We start from the raw sequence: 20,602 nt of genomic DNA on the forward strand, positions 1-20,602 counted from the left end.
ACATCCAGCATCTCAAGGCACAAAGATGGAAAGAACTTATATAAGCAAACAATATGTGGCAATTAATGATGATTATGTGGTTTAGTAAATATGTGTTGTTGTTTTTTTTTTTGCCAGTCCTGGAGCTTGAACTCAAGGCCTGGGCACTGACCTTGAACTTCTTTTTTTTTGGTCCGGTCATGGGGCCTGAACTCTTGGCCTGGCCACTGTCCCTCAGCTCTTCAGCTCAAGGCTAGTGCTCTGCCACTTGAGCCACAGCGCCACTTCCGGCTTTTTTCTTTTTGGTTATGTGGTGCTGAGGAATCAAACCCAGGGCCTCAGGCATGCAAGGCAAGCGCTCTACCACTGAGCCACCTTCCCAGCCCCTTGAACTTCTTTTCCTCAAGGCTAACACTCTACCACTTGAGCCACAGCACCACTCCTGGCTTTTTCTGTTTATGTGGTTCTGAGGAATCGAACCCAGGGCTTCATGCATGCTAGACAAGCACTCTACCACTGAACCACATTCCCAACCTAGTAAATGTGTTCTAAGTGACTGAAAAACAATTGACACAAGTGACTCGGAAGAGCACATACTAAAATTAGAAATAACAGAATGAGAAAGAGGGAACAGCTGATACTAAGCAAAAGGAAAGATCTGTACATATTACTCAATTTATTAAAAAATAGTTTTAGGGCTGGGAAGAGTGGTAGAGTACTTGCCTTGCATGCAGTAGGCCCTGGGTTCGATTCCTTAGCACCACATAAGCAGAAAAAGCCGGAAGTAGCGCTGTGGCTCAAGTGGTAAGAGCAGTAGCCTTGAGCTGAAGAGCTAAGTGACAGCGCCCAGGCCCAGAGTTCAGGCCCCACGACTGGACCAAAAAAAAAAAGTTTTATTGCCAAAGGTCATAGAGTTAATAAGCAATGTAAATTAAGATGATGACTATCATTGTGAAGATTAAAAGGTGTTTGTGACTTTAAAAAGTATATAATACAAAAAAAGAAAAAAAGAAACAGGCACAATTAGGGTGTTGAATAGGTAGAAAAAAGTAGTATGTTCTCATGACAGCGAGTTCATGGACTTTTGAGATGATCCTAGGAAGAGGATTTTGAAAAGTGGCTTCCTGGTGATTCTAGACTATAAAACAGAGGACTCTGCTTTAGAGAAGTGAAAGAATTGACCAACTCAGCAATGACAATTGGGATGGTCAGCACAGAGCAGCCTACTGGAAAGGTAACTCATACTGTGAATGAGAAATGTGAAGGCCGTGTATTAGTTATGTTCCATGTGTAGCTGCATTGACCTTGGACAGAGTGAAATTATGAGGCCTCTTACTAAAATAGCTCCCACCTTAAAAAAAACCCACAAACTGTGTTTAACAGAAACCTACATAGTAAGAAAGCATATATTCTATACTATTTGTTGAAATCAATTTTACATGTTAGGCTGATACTCTGAAAGCCATATTGGTGGGAGTTCAGATCTGTTTTCTACATTTCAAATACAGAGTACATTATGATCAATGCTGCGATGCCCACTGGCCTGGGGCTAAATTTAGAAGTTAACAGTGGATCAAAATGCTGCTTTTCATTTTTGCTGGTAGTATTCTTCATTACACCTAGTGGAGGCAGGGACAGGGACAGGAACTAAACAAGAGGGCAGTTTGGTGAATGCAAAAAGACAAAATGGTCTGTGTTAGAATCATGTTTTTCAAAAAGAGCTAAATAGAGGCTTGGGCAGAATAGGCCATGGAGAGAGAGAAAAAAAATGACTGAAAAAACTGGCAGAATATAAGGTCAGGACTGACTGTTAAAAAAAAAAAATCTGGGCTGGGAAGTTGGTTCAGTGGTAGAGTGCTTGCCTTGCATGCCTGAGGCCCTGGGTTCGATTCCTCAGCACCACATAAGCAAAAAGAAAAAAAAAGCCAGAAGTGGTGCTGTGGCTCAAGTGGTAGAGCGCTAGCCTTGAGCTGAAGAGCTGAGGGACAGCGCCCAGGCCCAGAGTTCAGGACTTACGACCGGACCCCCCCCCCCCCAAAAAAAAAATCCTCTGTATTTAGAAAAGGAGATTTGAATCTGAAGATTCAAAGGACAGTGCTCCAGTACTGGCACAAAACAAAAAAATCTTAGTGACAACATAATGTCTTGAGATAGATATTATATAAATTAACATATTCTGAAAGCGTGTGACATTTTATATATAAGCCTTATGTACTTTAGATTATGTCTTAATGAAATACACTCAAATACTTAATGCAGTATTTTCAATCCTGAAAATATTGAGAATACCCAACAAGTTTTTTTTAGGGGGGGCGGGGAGCAATAATGGTAAGTCAGGGTTTTGGGCTTGTTAGGCAAGCACTATATCACATGTTCAATTGGTAGAGAGCCACTTTATCAAGGTATGCAGATTTTACTGCTAATAATAACTGTGACCAAAAATTATTTTGTGTGTGTGTGTGTATTTCAGTATTGGGGATTGAACTCCGGGCCTGGGCACTGTCCCCGAGCTTTTGTGCTGAAGGCTAGCACTCTACCACTTGAGCCCCAACTCTACTTCCAGCTTTTTTGGTAGTTAATTAACGATAAGATTCTCATGGACTTTTTTCTTGCCCAGGCTGGCTTTGAAGTGTGATCCTCAGATTTCCGTTTTCTAAGTAGGTGTGAGTGCCCAGCTTCAGCCCTACTTTTTCCTGATTAACTGAAGCTGGAGTGTCAAGGATTTTTCTGTCCAGGCTGGCTTTGAACTGCTATCCTTCTGGTCTCAGCTTCCTTTTTTTTTTTTGGGTCCGGTCGTGAGACCTGAACTCTGGGCCTGGGCACTGTCCTTCAGCTCTTCAGCTCAAGGCTAGCACTCTACCACTTGAGCCACAGCGCCACTTCCGTTTTTTTTCTTATGTGGTGCTGAGCATGCCTCGAGCATGCAAGGCAAGTGCTCTACCACTGAGTCACCTTCCCAGCCCCTCAGCCTCCTGAATATAGTCATTAGTCACTAGGGTCCAGCAATGGTTTCTTTAAAACTCCAAGATTAGGATTATAAAATTATAGTGATATATTTCAAATGTTCCTTCAAAGCTCAAGATAATATGTTTTATTTTTTAATCTTTATATTTTTGTTGGTCATGGGGCTCAAATTCTGGGCCTGGGTGCTGTGTCTGAACTCTTCAGCTCAAGGCTAGTACTTTACCACTTGAGCCACAGTGCCACTTTTGATTTTCTGGTGGTTAACTGGAGGTAAGAGTCTCATGGGCTGGCTGCTAGTGGCTCACGCCTGTAATCCTAGCTACTCAAGAGGCTGAGATAGGAGTATCATGGTTCAAAGCCAGCCTGGGAAGTAAAGTCCATGGGACTCTTACCTCCAATTAAGCACCAGAAAACCAGAAGTGGCAGTGTGGCTCAAGTGGTAGAGCACTCACCTTGAACTGAAGAGCTTAAGGACAGCATCCAGGCCCAGAGTTCAAGCCCATTACCTTAAAAAAAAAAGTCTCATAGACTTTCCTGGCCAGGCTGGCTTTGAACTACAATCCTCAGCTCTCAGCCTTCTGAGCAGCTAAGATTACAGGTGTGAGCCACCGCTGCCTGGTGATAATGTTTTAAATGTATTGACATGTATATAGATAGTTGTGTGGTTTACATCATGGCAATGATTATTGTAAGGTGGCCTATGTACAATATAGCAATATAGCTGAGTTCTTTTAGGACCACCAGGGGGCTCTGCTAGCAGGGTTTTATAATATGTCAGTCAATTTAAGAGAAATGTTTTGAGATGCTTGCAATTCTGAATTTTTAAAACAAAAAGGTGATCTAATCCAACTTGCTTATTTTACAGATGAGGAAACCAAAACTGGCTAAGAGAACTGGTATGAGAGAAAATCGGAAAAGCAATTCTTCCTTGATTTCTGGGGAGTTGAAAAATCTCCCTTTTGAGCCTGGAAGTGGTAGTAAATGCATGTAATTCCAGCATTTGGGATGCAGAATGAGCAATACCCTGAGTTTGAGGCTAGCCTCAGCTAGCTTTTTTGTTTTTGTTTTTTTTTTTGGTCAGTCATGGGGGCTGATCTCTGGGCCTGGGTGCTGTCCCTCAGCTCTTCAGCTCAAGGCTAGCGCCCTACCACTTGAGCCACAGCACCACTTCCGGCTTTTTTCTTTTTGCTTATGTGGTACTGAGAAATGGAATCCAGGGCCTCATGCATACAAGCCTAGCGCTCTACTACTTGAGCCACAGCGCCACTTCTGGCTTTTTTCTTTTTGCTTATGTGGTGCTAAGGAATCGAACCCAGGGTCTCATGTATACAAGGCACTGAGCTACCATCCCAGCCCGAGACTTTTTTTTTGTCGGTTGTGGGGCTTGAACTCTGGGCCTCAGCACTGTCCCTCAGCTCTTCAGCTCAAGGCTAGCGCTCTACCACTTGAGCTACAGCGCCACTGCCGGTTTTCTGGTGGTTTATTGGAGGTAAGAGTTTCTCAGACTGTCCTGCCCAGGCTGGCTTTGAACCGGGATCCTCAGATCTCAGCCTCCTGAGTAGCTAGGATTACAGGCCTGCCCCTGGCTTGAGAGACTCTTATCTTCAATTAACCACCCGGAAACCAGAAGTGGCACTGTGGCTCAAGTGGAATAGCACTGGCCTTGAGCTGAAGAAGTGAGAGACAGAGACCAGGCTGAGTTCAAGCCCCACAACTGACAAAAAAACAAAAAACAAAACAAAACAACAACAAAAGGCTTTTTAGGAAAGAGCAAGGGAAGAAATGTACTCATTTAGGCTGGGAATGTGGCTTAGTGGTAGAGTGTTTGCCTAGTATGCATGAAGCCCTGGGTTTGATTTCTCAGTACCACATACACAGAAAAAACTAGAAGGCTCATGTAATTGTAACCCCTCAGTAGGTATTTTCACAATAAAAAAAAAAAAAAAAAAGCCAGAAGCGGGACTGTGGCTCAAGTAGTAGAGCATTAGCCTTGAGCAAAAGAAGCTCAGGGACAGTGCCCAGGCCCTGAGTTCAAGCTCCAGGACTGGCAAAAACAAACAAAGAAACACAGAAAAACAAATGTATTATCTGACTTATGTATATCATCTTTAAAATAACTGAAAAAAAAAACCCACCTCTTTTTACACATGCCTCCACTAAATGATTTACTTCCAATGGAGGGCAGGTTTTAGTACTTTTGTTAAGACCACGTATTTGTGAATGTTATTTGTTTATTCATTAGTTTGTTTATTTATTTATTTTTGGGTCTGGTCATGGGGCCTGAACTCTGGGAGTGGGCACCGTCCCTCAGCTCTTCAGCTCAAGGCTAGCGCTCTACCACTTGAGCCTCAGTCCCACTTCCGGCTTTTTCTGCTTATGTGGTGCTGAGGAATCGAACCCAGGACCTCATGCATGCAAGGCAAGCACTCTACAACTGAGCCACCTTTTCAGACCAGTTCATTTATTTATGAGATAGGATCTCATTCTATAGCCCAGGCTGGCTTGGAAATTCCCATCCTCTTGCCTCAGTCTCAAATGCTAGGATTCCAGGCATGAGCTATCGCATACTAGTTTGCGGTCTTTTGTGTGTGTGTAGGTTTTGGGGCTTGAAGAACTTAGAACCTAGGCACTGTCTCTCAAGGCTAGAGCTTTACCACTGGAGTAATAGCTCCACTTCCAGATTTTTGGTGGTTAACTGGAGACACTATCAACAACTACAAACCATGATCCTCAGATCTGGGCCTCCTGAGTAAACTAGGATTAACAGGTGTGAGATACAACAGACTAATTTTTTTTTGGTCAGTCGTGGGCATAGATGCTGTTTCTGAGCTCTTTTTGCTTAAGGTTAGTGCTCTACCACTTTAGGCCACAGCTTTACTTCTGGTTTTCTGGTGATTAATTGGAGATAAGAGTCTTAGCCTGCCTGGGCAGGCTGGAACCTTGATTCTCAGATCTCAGCCTCCTGATAGCTAGGATTACAGGCGTGAGCCACCAGCACTGGGATGTGATCTCTTTTATAAGAAGATATTTTAGGGATGGGAAGGTGGCTCAGTAGTAGAGTGCTTGCCTTGCATGCATGAGGCCCTGGGTTCAATTCCTCAGCACCACATAAGCAGAAAAAGCCAGAAGTGGCACTGTGGCTCAAGTGGTAGAGTGCTAGCCTTGAGCTGAAGAGCTGAGGGGCAGTGCCTAGGCCAGGAGTTCAGGCCCAACAACTGACAAAAAAAAAAAATTAAAAAACAAAAAGAAAGTATGTTTCAATCGGGCACCTGTAGCTCACACCAATAATTCTAGCTACTCGGGAGGTTGAGATCTGAGGATTATGGTTCAAAGCCAGCCTGGGCAAGAAAGGCCCTGGGACTCTCATCTACAATTAATTACAGAAAAAGCCGGAAGTGCAGCTTTGGCTTAGTGCTAGCCTTGAGCAAAAGCAGTCCAAGGACAACACCCAGGCCCAGAATTGAAGCCCCAGGAGCGACAAAAAAGAAAAAAAAAGTATTTTATTATTTTTTTACTCACTGCTAAATATTTAGCACCTAGTAGCACTGTACACATTTTAGGGCCTAGGTTTGTGGATGTAAAGCTCATTCCTCCTGAACCAGTTCCCCAAGAAACTTAAAATTTCTTGAACTTCCATAGGCCTTAATTTAGCGTGTGTGGCCCTATTAGAACCACAACCACCCCCCTCCCCTCATCATCACCCCAAGTTGCTGTGAGTTTATGAAAAATACAGATCACTCCCCCTCCCCGATCATCCGAGGAAAAGGGCCCAGCGATCCCTCTAATCAACTCTCCAGGAATTCTGAGGAACACTCAAGTTTGAACACCCAGGCATTTCGTTGCAAAGCTGAGTGCTAATGATCTAACTAGATTAAAGGTCACCATGTGCCTTCGAAACCCACGACAGGGTCAACATCTGCCTTCCAAACCCACTACAGGCCTCTCCACCGGACACCTGTCTGCCGTCCACCCGGTGTGACCCCGCCATTCAGGAGTATCCGCAACCATCCGTAATACCTGAGATGATGGAATAATCGCGGCATGGTAACGGTTCCAGAACAAAGGCAAGCCGCAGTGCCTTTTCTGGGGGCCATACCCACCGCCGATGGGCAGGTCGGAACTCGAGGATGGCTTTGCCTAGGCTAGACACGACGTACTACGAGGCTCTGCCGGGCCTGGGCGGCGCAGGCCGCGGAGGAGGCAGGAAGCCGTCAGGTCCAGCGCGGACCGAGGGTCCGAGGTCAGCGGGAAAGGAGTCACAGGCGCAAAGGGAGAGAGAAAAGGGCGGAGGGCCGGGGGAGGCCGCGGCCGGGCCGGGCCAGCGGGGAAGCCACACCCTCGCCGCCCGCGACGCCGGCAGGGCGGAGCCACGCAGCTCGAGCTCCCGCAGAGGCGCGCGGCGTGGCGCGGCGCGGCGCAGCGCGGGCTCGCTGCTGAGGCGTAAGGGGGCGACAACGGGAGCGGCTGCGCCGCCCATCGGGCCAGCGTCGTGCGCATGCGCGGCCCCGGCGCCATTTTGGTGGCCGGGCGCGGAGGTGATTCTACACTGAGGAGAGCGCGGCGGAAAGGGTGGCAGTGGCAGCGTTCGGGTGCTCGGGTCTGAATCACCGAGGGAGGAGGAGGCGGTGGAGGAGGCGGTGGCGGCGACGGCGGTGGTGGTGGTCGTAGCGGTGGCGGAGGAGGCGGGTACGAATCAGCTGCGGGCGGAGACATGGCCAACATCGCGGTGCAGCGAATCAAGCGGGAGTTCAAGGAGGTGCTGAAGAGCGAGGAGGTCAGAAATGAGCTCCGGGACACCCCCACCACGTCCCCGGGCGGGAGGGCCTCCTCGGCGTCGGCCCCGGGCCGCCGCGGCCCCAGCCCCGGCCCGGGCCCCGGCCGCCGGGCCCCGTCTGCGGGGAAGCACTCGTCTCCCCTCCTCCCCCTCCCGCCGCCATCCCTCCCCTCCCGGGCCTGGGATCCGCGGTCGCGCGGGCGGGTGGGCCGGGGAAGCGCTGGGGAGCGGGAGGTGAGGTGTGGAGCGAACCCCGAGGCGGAGGCCAGGGCTGGGAGAGAGGCTGGGGCGGGGGGCGGGGAGGGAGCGCAGGCCGGGCCGGAGAAAACCCGGGAAGTGGGATGGGGGAAGGGGAAAGGTGGTAACTGGATCCCCGCAGCCGCGCCGCCTGCGGGCCCTCACTTTTGAGGGTATTCCGGGTTATTGCCCGTCAGGCCTCGGCTGTCCTTGCCTCGGGGAGGGAGCGGGAGGCCTTCCTTAGGTACGGATGAAAGGAGAAGGAAGGGCATTGAGTTACTCCCTCTTAGCGGGGTGATGGGAGGCCGGGGGGAGGGGGAGAGACGTAGTGGTAGTCTTCGGAGGGGAAGACGAGGGGATTTCCACTGGAGGTAGGAAATTGATTCCAAATTTGAGCATCCCACTTTCCCCCCCAATTCCTGGGCCTCCTTATTTAACGTAAAGCTTTTTTTTTTAAATGCCTGGCTCCCCCCAAATACAAGTTCTTTGGTGTATTAAACACTTCTTTTTAAACTAGGAGGATATAATGGAATGTAGGAGCAGCATATTTCAAAGTATTGTTTACCACTTTCAGGTCAGAGTCTCTTCTAAGACAGTACCTCTGTGTGACTGTGTGGTGGGTGCTATGAAACTTCATTATGATGTCTTTCATAGTTCACTTGGTTCTTTCAGAAATGCCTGGAAAAACAAGGGATTTCACCAAGATACATAGCTATCTCTCGTTATTGAGTAGGCTTATAAAATAATCAAGATGGTCTAGTAATTTGACCCCATGATGAAAGTACTACTACAGTTTTTCATACCCAAATCGTCAGTGCCAGATTATATGCTCTGAATTAACAAAAAATCTGGAAAAATTTCATGCCATTATTGAATAAATCATACTATGTTTTATAGTTGGCACTTTGATGTCTATAATGATTTGTGAAACTTTTTAAGTATTTTAAAGAATGAGTGATGACATAAATCTAGTAGCATTTAATCTGTTATGCCACTGAGTTTACAATGATTGTCTGTCTTTCCAAGTAGACACTGAATTATTTAAAATTAAACAATGACAAACATTAGATCTAGTGACCATACTAATATATAAATAATTTGTTTTACAGAGCATGTGTATGGACTCTGACCTCTGTATGTGTTCATTTGCCAAATCTGAATGGAAGGATGACTTTGTGTTTTTGTGGTACAATACAGAAATAGAGCACAAATACTTATATAAAATTCATAGTAGCAGGTGATTTTGACTTTTTGTTTAATAAGTAAAAACATGCTAGGATAGTTGATATATTTTCCTAATGAAAGATGGCAGCTATTGTCTTCAGCCAAACCCTAACCAACCTCTTCTATAAGGTTGTACAAGCCTGAAACTTAGTTGTAATGTTTTATACTCTTTAAAAGTGATAACTTACTGCTCTCATAATCTATGTGGAGTTGGTTTATGTTAGTTAACTTTTCACTACATGTTATTATTAAATTGAGATTACCAGAAATTCCTCTTTACTGTAGAAATACATAGTATTGTTCTTTAAGTGTCACAGTGTTTCAGAAGAAGCAAACAGGAAATACAAACAGTAGTTATGTTTTGGGAACAGTACCTTTATAAATTTGGAGTAAACAACTTCCAGGAAAGTTAAGTTGTGAAAACTTAGAAAAGAGCAATAATGTAGCTTTGTCATAAACATAAACCAATAATAGCTCTATTATAACCAGTATTTTTTCATTGATATTTCTAGTAGACTCAGTAGTGTAAATAGATTGCTATTTTCAGTTTATTGAAGGATGTGTAGTGTAGTTCATGTTTAAATTTTTCTTTTCTTTGGAGATACTGGGGTTTGAACTAAGCATCTTAATTTTGCTAGGCAGGCACTTTATTGCTTGAAACACAGCTCTAGCTCCACGTCTGTCTGTCTGTCTTTCTTTCTGTCTTTCTTTCTTCCCTTCCCCTTCCTTCCTTCCTTCCTTCCTTCCTTCCTTCCTTCCTTCCTTCCTTCCTTCCTTCCTTCCTTCCTTCCTTCCTTCCTTCCTTCCTTCCTTCCTTTCTTTCTTTCTTTCTTTCTTTCTTTCTTTCTTTCTTTCTTTGCTGGTATGGGCCTTAAATTCCCAGCCTTAGAATTTTCCAGGGCTGGCCCTCTACCACTTGAGCCACACCTTCACTTCTGGCTTTACTGGTTAATTGGTGGTAAAAATCTGATTTATTTATATAGGCTTGCTTTGAACTAGGATTCTCAGATCTCAGCCACCTAAAGTAGCCAGGATTATAGGTGTGAGTCACCAGTGTCTGTCTGGCTTTCCTATTTTTTTTTTTTTTTTGCCGGTCTTGGAGCTTGAACTCAGAGCCTGAGCACTGCCCTTGAACTGATTTTGCTCAAAGCTAGCACTCTGCCACTTGAGCCACAGCACCGTTTCTGGCTTTTTCTGCATATGTGGTACTGAGGAATTGAACCCAGTGTTTCATGCATGTTTCAAGCACTCTACCACATTCCCAGCCCCAGGGATACTTTTAATTATTTAAAAATAATTGATAGAGCGCTAGCCTTGAGCTGAAGAGCTGAGGGACAGCGCCCAGGCCCAGAGTTCAGGCCCCATGACCGGAATCCCCCCCTCCCCCCCAAAAATAAAAAAGAAATGTACTCATTACCTTGCTCATGTAACTGTAACCCCTTTGTACAGTATTTTCACAATAGAAAACTTCATTAATAAAAAATTCCAAGTTTAAAAAAAAATAATTGAAAGCCAGGTACCAGTGGCTCAGGCCTATAAAATTAGATACAAAGGAAGCTGAGATCTGAGGATCTTGGTTTGAAGCCACCCAGGGCAGGAAAGTCCATGAGACTTTTATTTCCAATTTCCCAAAAGCCAAATTTGGAACTGTGGTTCAAGCACAAAGTTCAGGGCCAACACCAGGCCCTAATTAAGATTGGTACCAAAAAGGAAATTGAGTCTAGTTTGTATTATTGATTAAAGGATTTGAGCACAACCTTATTTGATGTTAGTTTAAACTCATTAAGTAGTACCTGTAAAGGTTTATTGAACTTGTGTTTTTTTGTGCCTAGCTTCTATTTTTTTTTTTTTTTGTTGTTGTTGTTGCAAGTCCTGGGACTTGAACTCAGTGCCTGAGCTTAGGCTCAAGGCTAGTGCTCTATTGCTTTGAGCCACTGCTCCATTTCTGGCTTTTTTTTTTTAATAGTTCATTGGAGATAAAGAATTGCACTACTTATCTACCTGGGCTGACTTTAAAGCACCATTCTCAGATCAGATCTCAGCCTCCTGAGTAGTTGTATAAGTATAAGTAGTCATTGCCCGTCTTCTAATTTGTTTTATTTATTTATTTTTTGCCAGTCCTGGGGCTTGAACTCAGGACCTGGGTTCTGTTGTTGAGCCTGTCTGTATCCTTTGAGCCACAGTACCACTTCTAGCTTTTTCTGTTTATAATGGTACTAAGGAATCAAACCCAGGTCCTCATCCATGCTAGGCAAGCACTATACCACTAAGTCACATTCCCAGCCTGAGCTTTTTTTGGGGGGGGAAGAGGGAGTCAGTTACAAGGCTTGAACTCAGGGCCTAAGTGCTGTTCCTGAGCTTTTTTGCTCAAGGCTAATACTCTACTCACTTTGAGCCACAGTGCCACTCGTTTTTTAAAATTAATTTGTTTATTATTAGTATAGAGGTGATGTACAGAGGGATTACAATTACATGAATCCGGTGTTCATTATTTTTAAAGAAACACTGAGAAGATTTTAACATTTTCATACTAGTCAGCCCATTTCCCTAGTGAAGTAAACCATGTGTAAGTATGTACATTGGGCTCACTTAGCCACTATTTTCCTGTTTTCTTCTTCCTTAGAAGTAACCACTATACTGAAACTAGTAGTAGTAATTTGACTTTGTAGTCCTATTGTGTATGTATAAATAATGCACTATATATTTATATTTATTATATAGCTATTATATACTATACACTAAATAATAATTATATAGTATATAGTATATATACATATAGTATATATGTACACATATGTAAGTATGTTTATGTACATTATATACTTTTTTGCCAGTCCTGGGGCTTGAACTCAGGGCCTGGGCACTGTCCCTGAGCTTCTTTTGCTCAAGGCATACTAAGCAAGCACTTTACCACTAAGGCACATTCCCAACCCAAACATTACATTTTCTTTCTTTTTTTTCTTTTTTTTTTTTTTTGTTTGTCGGTCGTGGGGCTTGAACTCTGGGCCTGGGCGCTGTCCCTCAGCTCTTCAGCTCAAGGCGAGTGCTCTACCACTTGAGCTACAGCGCCACTACCGGTTTTCTGATGGTTTATTGGAGATAGGAGTCTCAAGGTCTCTCCTGCCCGGGCTGGCTTTGAACCGCGATCCTCAGATCTCAGCCTCCTGAGTAGCTAGGATTACAGGCGTGAGCCACCAGCGCCCGACAAACATTACATTTTCTTGGTACTAGTATGAGGGTTTGAACTTGAGGCCTAGGTGTCCCTTAGCTTTTTCATTTAAGGCTAGCTTTGTACCACTTGAATTATATATAGCCCCACATTTGCCTTAGGACTAGCAAAAAAAAAAAGGCTCACAGACATTTCCTGCTCAGCTGGCAATAACCATCCTCATCTCTGCCTTTTCAGAAACTGGGCTTACAGGTATGAGCCACCCCACCCACCTATTTTCTTTATTCAGTCATCCATTATAGGGCATCTGAACTATTTCTATAATTTGACTATGGTGAATGCTGCAGCATTGGGCAAGGATATATGTCTTTACTGTGTCCTAAGTTAGTAAATCTTTTTTGGTAGGACGGGGGCCGGTCATGGGCTTGAACTCTGGGCCTGGGTGCTGTCCCTCCCTCTTCAGCTCAAGGGTAGCACTCTACCATTTGAGCCACAGTGCCACTTCTGGTTTTCTGGTGGTTTGTTGGAGATAAAAGTCTCACAGACTTTCCTGCCTGGGTTGGCTTTGTACTGTGATCCTCAAATCTCAGCCTCCTGAGTAGCTAGGATTACAGGCGTGAGCCACTAGTGCCCGGCTAACTTGTAAATCTTTTGGATAAATGCCCCAAAGTGCTCTCCCTTACCTTCTTTACTCAAGGCTTGGTCCTTTATTACTTGAGCCAATTTTTTGGTGTTTAATTAGAGATGAGTCTCAGGAATTTTTTTGCCCAAGCTAGCATTGAATATGGATCCTCAAATCTCAGCCTCCTGAATAGATAGGATTATAGATAGGCACGAAACACCAGTATCTTCACCATTCTTTTATTGTGAAATAAGATCTTCCAAAGTAAAGTAGCCCAGGCTGCCCTTAGCCTTATGTATAATACAGGTTACTCTGGAACTTGCAGCCTTCCTCTTTCAGATTCCAGAGTACACAAATTACAATATGCCATGCTTTGCTGCTAAATTAACTGGCTAAACCAAATCAAATCCAGGTCCACACACATGCTAGGCAAATGTAGCACTATCAGTGAGTTACATCCATAGCCCTAGTTAGTGGATGTGTCAGATATTCTTTATTTTTATTTGTATTTTCCTGGTCCTGTGAGGTCCAGTGAGGGCACTGTCTGAACTACTTTTTTTTTTTTTTTGGGTCCGGTCGTGGGGCCTGAACTCTGGGCCTGGGTGCTGTCCCTGTGCTCTTCAGCTCAAGGCTAGTGCTCTACCACTTGAGCCACAGTGCCACTTTTGGTTTTCTGGTGGTTAATTGGAGATAAGAATATCATGGACTTTCCTGCCCGGGCTGGCTTTCAACTGCGATCCTCAGATCTCAGCCTCCTGAGTAGCTAGTATTACAGGCATGAGCCACTCGCAACCAGCTTTATAAAAGCTTTTTTGTTTTTCCAGGTATATTCTGAGTATGTAAATTTTTGGTAAAGGCTCTCTCCTTCTCATTCTAAGCTAAAGAAAAAGACTGCAGTCGCCTGGCGCTGGTCCTAGCTACTCAGGATGCTGAGATCTGAGGATCGCGGTTCAAAGCCAGCCCGGGCAGGAGAGACCATGAGACTCCTATCTCCAATAAACCACCAGAAAACCGGAAGTGGAGCTGTAGCTCAAGTGGTAGAGCACTCGCCTTGAGCTGAAGAGCTGAGGGACAGTGCCCAGGCCCAGAGTTCAAGCCCCACGTCCGACAAAAAAAAAAGAAAAAGAAAAAGACTGCAGTCTAGGATTCAAATACTACTGGAGATAGGCAAGCCTGAGACCTTATTAAGCTGGCAATGAGGCTAGAACATGTACTCACAGCAGAGAAAACCGAGCACTTGCTTTTTGTTTGTTTTTTTGGACCATCTTGGGGCTTGAATTCTGGGCCTGGGTGCTGTCCCTGAGATCTTCAGCTCAAGGCAAACATTGTACCATTTGAGCCACAGCACCACTTCCGGTTTTCTGGTGGCAAATTGGAGATAAGAATCTCATGGCCTGGGCTGGCTTTGAACTGTGATCCTCAGATCTCAGCCTCCTAAGTAGCTTGGGTTATAGGCATGAGCCACTGGCACCCAGCTTGAGCACTTGTTTTTAAGGCATTTTATTTTATTTATTATTTTTTTTTTGTCAGTTGTGGGCCTGAACTCTCGGCCTGGGCGGTGTCCCTCAGCTCTTCAGCTCAAGGCTAATGTGTTCTACCACTTAAGCCACAGCACCACTCCTGGCTTTTTCTGTGTATGTGGTGCTGAGGAATTAAACCCTGGGCCTCATGCATGCAAGGCAAGCACTCTACCACTGAGCCACCTTCCCAGCCCTTTTAAGTCATTTTAAAAGAAGGCCCTAGAACTCCCAGTATACCACAAGCTTGAGTGTGGTGCAAATCTTGTACATATTACTTAGATTATTCATTCATAACACTAAACCCCAAGATAGAAGACATGATAGAGTCAAAACAACTCCTTCCTTCATTTAGGTAAATATTGATTTGAGATAGCAGCCAATGAGGAAAATGATAGAACTATTCCTCAAGTCTAGGCATAATGAGATGCCTTCCTAGATCATAACTGTCCTTTCTCCTTCAACATTCTGCAAGCAGGCTCTAGTCTAGTCTTGAGTCTAGTTCAGCTGGAAGATGAGCTGATTGATGCCTTCACCACAATAGCCAGTCTGCCCTGATAGCCAAGTGAGCTCATTTCCTTGAGGAAACCCACTCTATTTTTTTGTAAACATGATGGGCAACAGAGGGAAAAGGCAAAAGAACCAAGAGATATGTTGGAAATACTTCCTGGGAAGGCAATTTTATGAATGGGGTCTTCTAGGCAAATGACATCAAATTTCCCCAGGTCCTCCTTAGTCAAAATATTGTCTGTTAGAGGAATGATCTTTTTTTTTTTTTAAAATTGTGAAAATACCGTACAGAGGGGTTACAATTACATGGGCAAGATAATGAGTACATTTCTTATCAAGCATTGTTGCCTCCTCCTTTGTTTCCCTTTCCCATACCCCCATCCTTTCCCATCCCTCCCCAAAGTTATAAAGTTCGTATTTCAGCATAACGACTTGTACATCTCATTGTTGCAATGGGTCCACCTGTATCCCTATTTAAACAATTTGTTTTTGCCCTTCCCCTCCACATCATCAAATACAAAATGCAAATACAGTGAGAATAGGGGTTATACCATGGGGGAGGGACATACAAAGCAACAAAGAAATCATCGTATAAATATGTTAGAAACAATCGCATGAAAGAAAAAAACATTTGAATACTTACTTGGGGTTCATTTCACCTACCATCAACTTATCTGACCTTTTCTGCTTGTCTCAGATATATACTAGTTATTGCAAATAAGGGAAACCATAGGACCTATGTTTCTTTGGGCCTGGCTTACTTCACTTAATAAAATTTTTTCCAAGTCTTTGCATTTCCTAACAAATGGGGCCATGTCATTCTTTCTGATGGAGGCATAGAATTCCATTTTCTTGATCCATTCATCTACTGAGGGGCATCTGGCTTGGTTCTATATCTTAGCTATGGTAAATAATGCTGCAATAAACATAGTTGTGCTGGTAGCTTTAGTATGGTCTTGTTTGTGATCATTTGAGTAAATGCCCAGAAGTGGGATTTCTGGGTCATAGGGGAGGGAGCTCTGTGTGGAGTCTTTTGAGGAACCTCCATACTACTTTCCAAAGTGGTTGAACAAGTTTACACTCCCACCAACAATGCAGTAGGGTTCCCTTCTGTCCACATCCCCTCCAGCATCTGTTGTTATTAGAGTTCTTGATTATAGCCATTATGACTGGGGTGCGGTGGTATCTCAGTGTTGTTTTGATTTGCATTTCTTTTATGGCTAGAGAGGTTGAGCATTTCTTCATGTGTCTATTGGCCATCCTTCTTATAGAGGAATGATCTTACTTTGAACCTTTGCTTGTCTGCCTTTCAGGATGAGTTCTACAGACTTCAGATTCAGAAATACCCAAGTCACATAAGGTTCCACTATTTTTATTTATGGGGAGTGACTTTGACAAAGACACTGCTAAACAGTTTCGACAGTGAAGTCTTGTGGTCATCTGCAGCAGTAAACTCACCCTGAACAATTCTTTTGATGAGTGTAACAAAGGCCAAAGTATGTTTATCAGGAACTTGTAAAGCACGAAGTTTCACTACCAGAGGAGGTCTGACACACACACCACGTAGAAAAGATTCCAGTCTCTTAAACTTGAGTGGCTTTTCCTTTCCTCTCCTTTGCCAAAAGTGCTTGCTTTGCTTGAGTGGCTTTGAGGACTCTTTTTCGGGAGATTTTCTGGAACTAAAGGGATCCTTTTTCATTCCCCTTTGTCAGCCATCTTTGCCACATGGCAGTTGCTCTCTGCCTTGGCTTTATTTTTTTGGCGGGGGTGGGGGGGTGGGATGGGGTTGTCAGTTGTAAGGCTTGAACTCTGGGCCTGGGCACTGTCCCTAAGCTCCTCAGCTCAAGGCTAGTGCTCTACCACTTTTGGTTTTCTGGTGGTTAATTGGAGATAAGAGTCTCACAGCCTTTCCTGCCCAGGCTGGTTTTGAACCATGACCCTCAGATCCCAGCCTCCTAAGTAGCTAGGATTACAGACTTGAGCCACTGGTGCCTGGCTTTTGAGGCTAGGAAGAATTGAATATGTTGGCAATGGTGGTACCTCCACGGAAAGTCGGATATTTGTTCTATATGTAGGTTAGTAATGTGGTTAAAGTCCTGAATTTTAATGATGGAATGTCCAAGTAAAAAACTGGGAAGCAAGATTGTTAGAGGATAATCCTTTTTACTCTTATTATAGTTTTTCTCGTAGGATCCCTCAAGGGGCATCTATGTAGTATAAATGATATGTGTTCCTGTGGACTCCTCCCCTTCACTTTTGCTACTGTGGTGTGAACTCAGGGCATCATGCCTGCTAGGCAGACCCTCTACCATTTCAACCACTCCCTAGTCCCACTTTTACAATTGTCTTGTTTTTTTTTCATTTTTTTACTAGATATTTATTGAATGCTTTTCAAGTTTAAATAAGGGAGCTGTAAGGATATGGTAACTTAACCTTAGAGAGTTGGTTGAAAATAATCCTTACACTTGGAGGATGGGTTGGAATTTAGTTATATATTATATGCACGTAAAAAGTTGATAATCTATACAGGAAGTGGTGCTGTGGTAGTAGAGTGCTTGCCTTGAGCTAAGGAGTACAAAGACAGCACTCAAGCCCAGAGTTCAAGCCCTACGACCAACCAAAAGTAAAATTAAAAACAAAGCTGATAAGCTATACAATAAATTATAGGAAGTTTTTAATTGCTTTCCCTTCTTAAGTAGATAGCAAGTTTGCTTGTCTACTTTTGCTATAATTATATAGCAAATTGGGAAATAGAGGGAACTATGTTAAAATTTATGTCCCCCCCTTTTTTCTTTTTCTTTTCTTTCTTTCTCCCTCTCTTTCTTTTTGTTTTTTTGAGTACTAATCTGAAGCTTGAACTCAAGGCATAGGTGCCATCTCTGAGCTGGTTTTGCTCATGGCTAGTGCTCAGTACTTGAGCCACAGCTCCACTTGGAGTTTTTTGGTGGTTAATTGGAGATAATAGTCTCACAGTATTTCCTGTTTGGGCTGGATTTGAACCATGATCCTCAGATCTCAGCCTCTTGAGTAGCTAGGATTACAGGTGTGAACCAATAGTGCCTAGCTTGGACTGTAATTTTAAGTGTGTTTTATGCATTTGAAAATGTTTTTTTTCCGGGCCTGGGAATATAGCTTAGTGGTAGAGTGCTTGCATAGCATGCATGAAGCCCTCGATTCTATTCCTCAGTACTACATAAACAGAAAAAGCTGCAAGTGGCGCTGTGGCTCAAGTGGTAGAGTGCTAGCATTGAACAAAAGAAGCTCAGGGACAGTGCCCAGGCTCTTGAGTTCAAGCCTGAGGACTGGCCAAAAAAAATGTCTTCTCCTAGAAAACTGAACTTTTCAAGAGTAGACAGACTGGTTTGTCTTTGCATCATGGACTCCTTAAGAAATATTTGAGTGGGGCGCCAGTAGCATACGCCTATAATCCTAGCTAATTAGGAGGCTGAAATCTGAGAGTCAAAGCCAGCCCTAGCAGGAGCAGGAAAGTTCATGAGACTGTTATCTCCAGTTAACCACCAGAAAACCGGAAGTGGTGCTGTGGCTCAAAGTGGTATAGCACTAGCCTTAAGCTGAAGAGCTGAGGGATAGTGCCCAGGCCCAGAGTTCCAGCCCCATGACCAACAACAACAAAAAAATATTTTTTGAAGCTCGGTGCAAGTGCCTCAATGCCTCACATTCAGGAGGCTGACATTTGAGGATCGTGGTTCAAAGCTAGCCCTGGAGGAAATTCTTCTATCTTGTTAACCCCCCAAAAAACTGGAAGTGGAACCAAGGCTCACAGTGGTAGAGCACTAGCCTTGAGCAATAAAAGCTTAGCAATAGTGTTTAGGCCCTGGGTTCAAGCACCACAACTGACACCCTAAGGCATCATGGTTATGTATTGGTGATATATATAGGTGTGTGTATATGGATTGGTGATATATAAATGGATATATACCTGGAAAAGAAATATACTACTGGGCTGGGAAGGTGGCTCAGTGGTAGAGCGCTTGCCTTGAAATGCATGAGGCCCTGGGTTTGATTCCTCAGCACCACATAAGCAAAAGAAAAAAAAAGCCGGAAGTGGCACTGTGGCTCAAGTGGTAGAGTGCTAGCCTTGAGCTTAAGAGCTTAAGGGTCAGCACCCAGGCCCAGAGTTCAGGCCCCACAACTGGACCCAAAAAATATATATACACGTATGTATATATATATATATATATATATATATATACACATACGTATATATATATATATACACACTATTTAAATAAAACTGATTAGTTAATCTTGCTTGGATGTCCGATTTTAGATGTTGATAATATTAATGATCAAGCTATAGAGAAAGAGCATTCCAAATTAGAAAAATAATGCTGACTCAAAAGGGTATGAGCCAGGTGCTGGTGGCTTATGCCTGTAATCCTAGATACTTAGGAAGCTGAGATCTGAGAATCATGGTTAGATGCCAGCCTGGAAAGGAAAAAGTGGTTGAGTGCTGTCCTTGAATGAAAAAGCTCATGGACAGTGCCCAGGCTCTGAGTTGAAGCCCTATAAGAGACCAAAAGAAAGTAGAAATGAATTAACTCAAACTGTGACTTTTATATTGTGGTCAAAAGTGAATGATTGATTCAGTTGGGCCAGAGGCTGGTGGTTCAGGCCTGTAACCCTAGCTACTCAGGAGGCTGAGATCTGAGGCTGCAAGTTCAGAGCCCACCAGGGCAGGAAAGTACATGAGACTCTTAATTAGCCACCAGAAAACCAAAATAGGAGAACAGTGGGCTGGGAATATGGCTTAGTGGTAGAGTGCTTGCTTAGCATGCATGAAGCCACATAAACAGAAAAGGCTGTGGTTCAAGTGATAGAGTGCTAGCCTTGAGCAAAAGAAGCTCAGGGACTCCCCCCCCCCCCCCCCCCCCCCCCGGAAAAAAAAAGTGGTAGAGCACTAGCCTTGAACAGAAAAACTCAAGAACAGGGCCCAGGCCCTGAGTTCAAGCCCCATGACCAAAAAAAAAAAAAAAAAGTAGGTGTGAGCAAGATTACATAAATTTTCCTGAGCCCAGGGTAAATAGTTAAATTTGAAGTGACTGAAAAACCATTGCATGGATTAAAGCAATAAAAAAGTTTGTGGGGCACTTTCCTTTTTTTCCCTTGATAGGAGTCTGGTTATGTATCCCAGGGTCTCAGATTTACAGTCCTCTTCCCTCTTCTTAGTTTTGTGCTAATAGCTTTGCACTACTTTGTACAGTTTACCATTTGTGTGTGTGTGTGTATGCATGCATGCTCGTGCACATAGGGCCTGAGCACTGTCCCTGAGCTTTTTCTTTTTACTTTTTTGCTGGTCTTAAGGCCTGATCTCTGGGCCTGGGTGCTATTCTTCAGCTCAAGGCTAGCGCTCTACCACTTGAGCCACAGCGCCACTTCAGGCTTTTTCTGCTTATGTGGTGCTTAGGAATTGAACCCAGGGCCTCATGCATGCAAGACAAGCACTCTACCACTGAGCCACCTTCCCAGCCCCACTTTTTTTTTTTTTGGTCTGTCTTGGGTCTTGAACTCAGGGCCTCAGCACTGTCCCTGAGCTTTTTTGTGTATTCAAGACCAACACTCTACCACGGGGAGCCACAGCTTCT

The 20,602-nt window shown here is 44.1% G+C and overlaps 1 protein-coding gene and 1 pseudogene across 3 annotated transcripts in view; one reads left to right on the top strand and one right to left on the bottom strand.

The window, feature by feature from the left end:
* The first annotated feature begins 7,416 nt into the window (after positions 1–7,416).
* The window catches only part of Ube2k (ubiquitin conjugating enzyme E2 K), a 53,695-nt gene continuing 40,509 nt past the window's right edge, over positions 7,417–20,602 (top strand). Inside the window, exon 1 of one of the 3 annotated variants that reach the window (XM_042678055.1) lies at positions 7,417–7,717. In XM_042678055.1, coding sequence (XP_042533989.1) covers positions 7,655–7,717 — 63 coding nt within the window. In that variant the 5' untranslated portion in view covers positions 7,417–7,654. The remainder of the gene's footprint in view (positions 7,718–20,602) is intronic. The other 2 variants (XM_042678056.1, XM_042678057.1) reach the window with 2 other exon arrangements.
* LOC122106645 lies at positions 14,990–16,712 on the bottom strand (annotated as a pseudogene).

This window comes from Dipodomys spectabilis, unplaced genomic scaffold (genome assembly GCF_019054845.1).
Source record: "Dipodomys spectabilis isolate Male_0828 unplaced genomic scaffold, ASM1905484v1 ptg000043l, whole genome shotgun sequence".
In the NCBI taxonomy this organism is placed as follows: Eukaryota; Metazoa; Chordata; class Mammalia; order Rodentia; family Heteromyidae; genus Dipodomys; species Dipodomys spectabilis.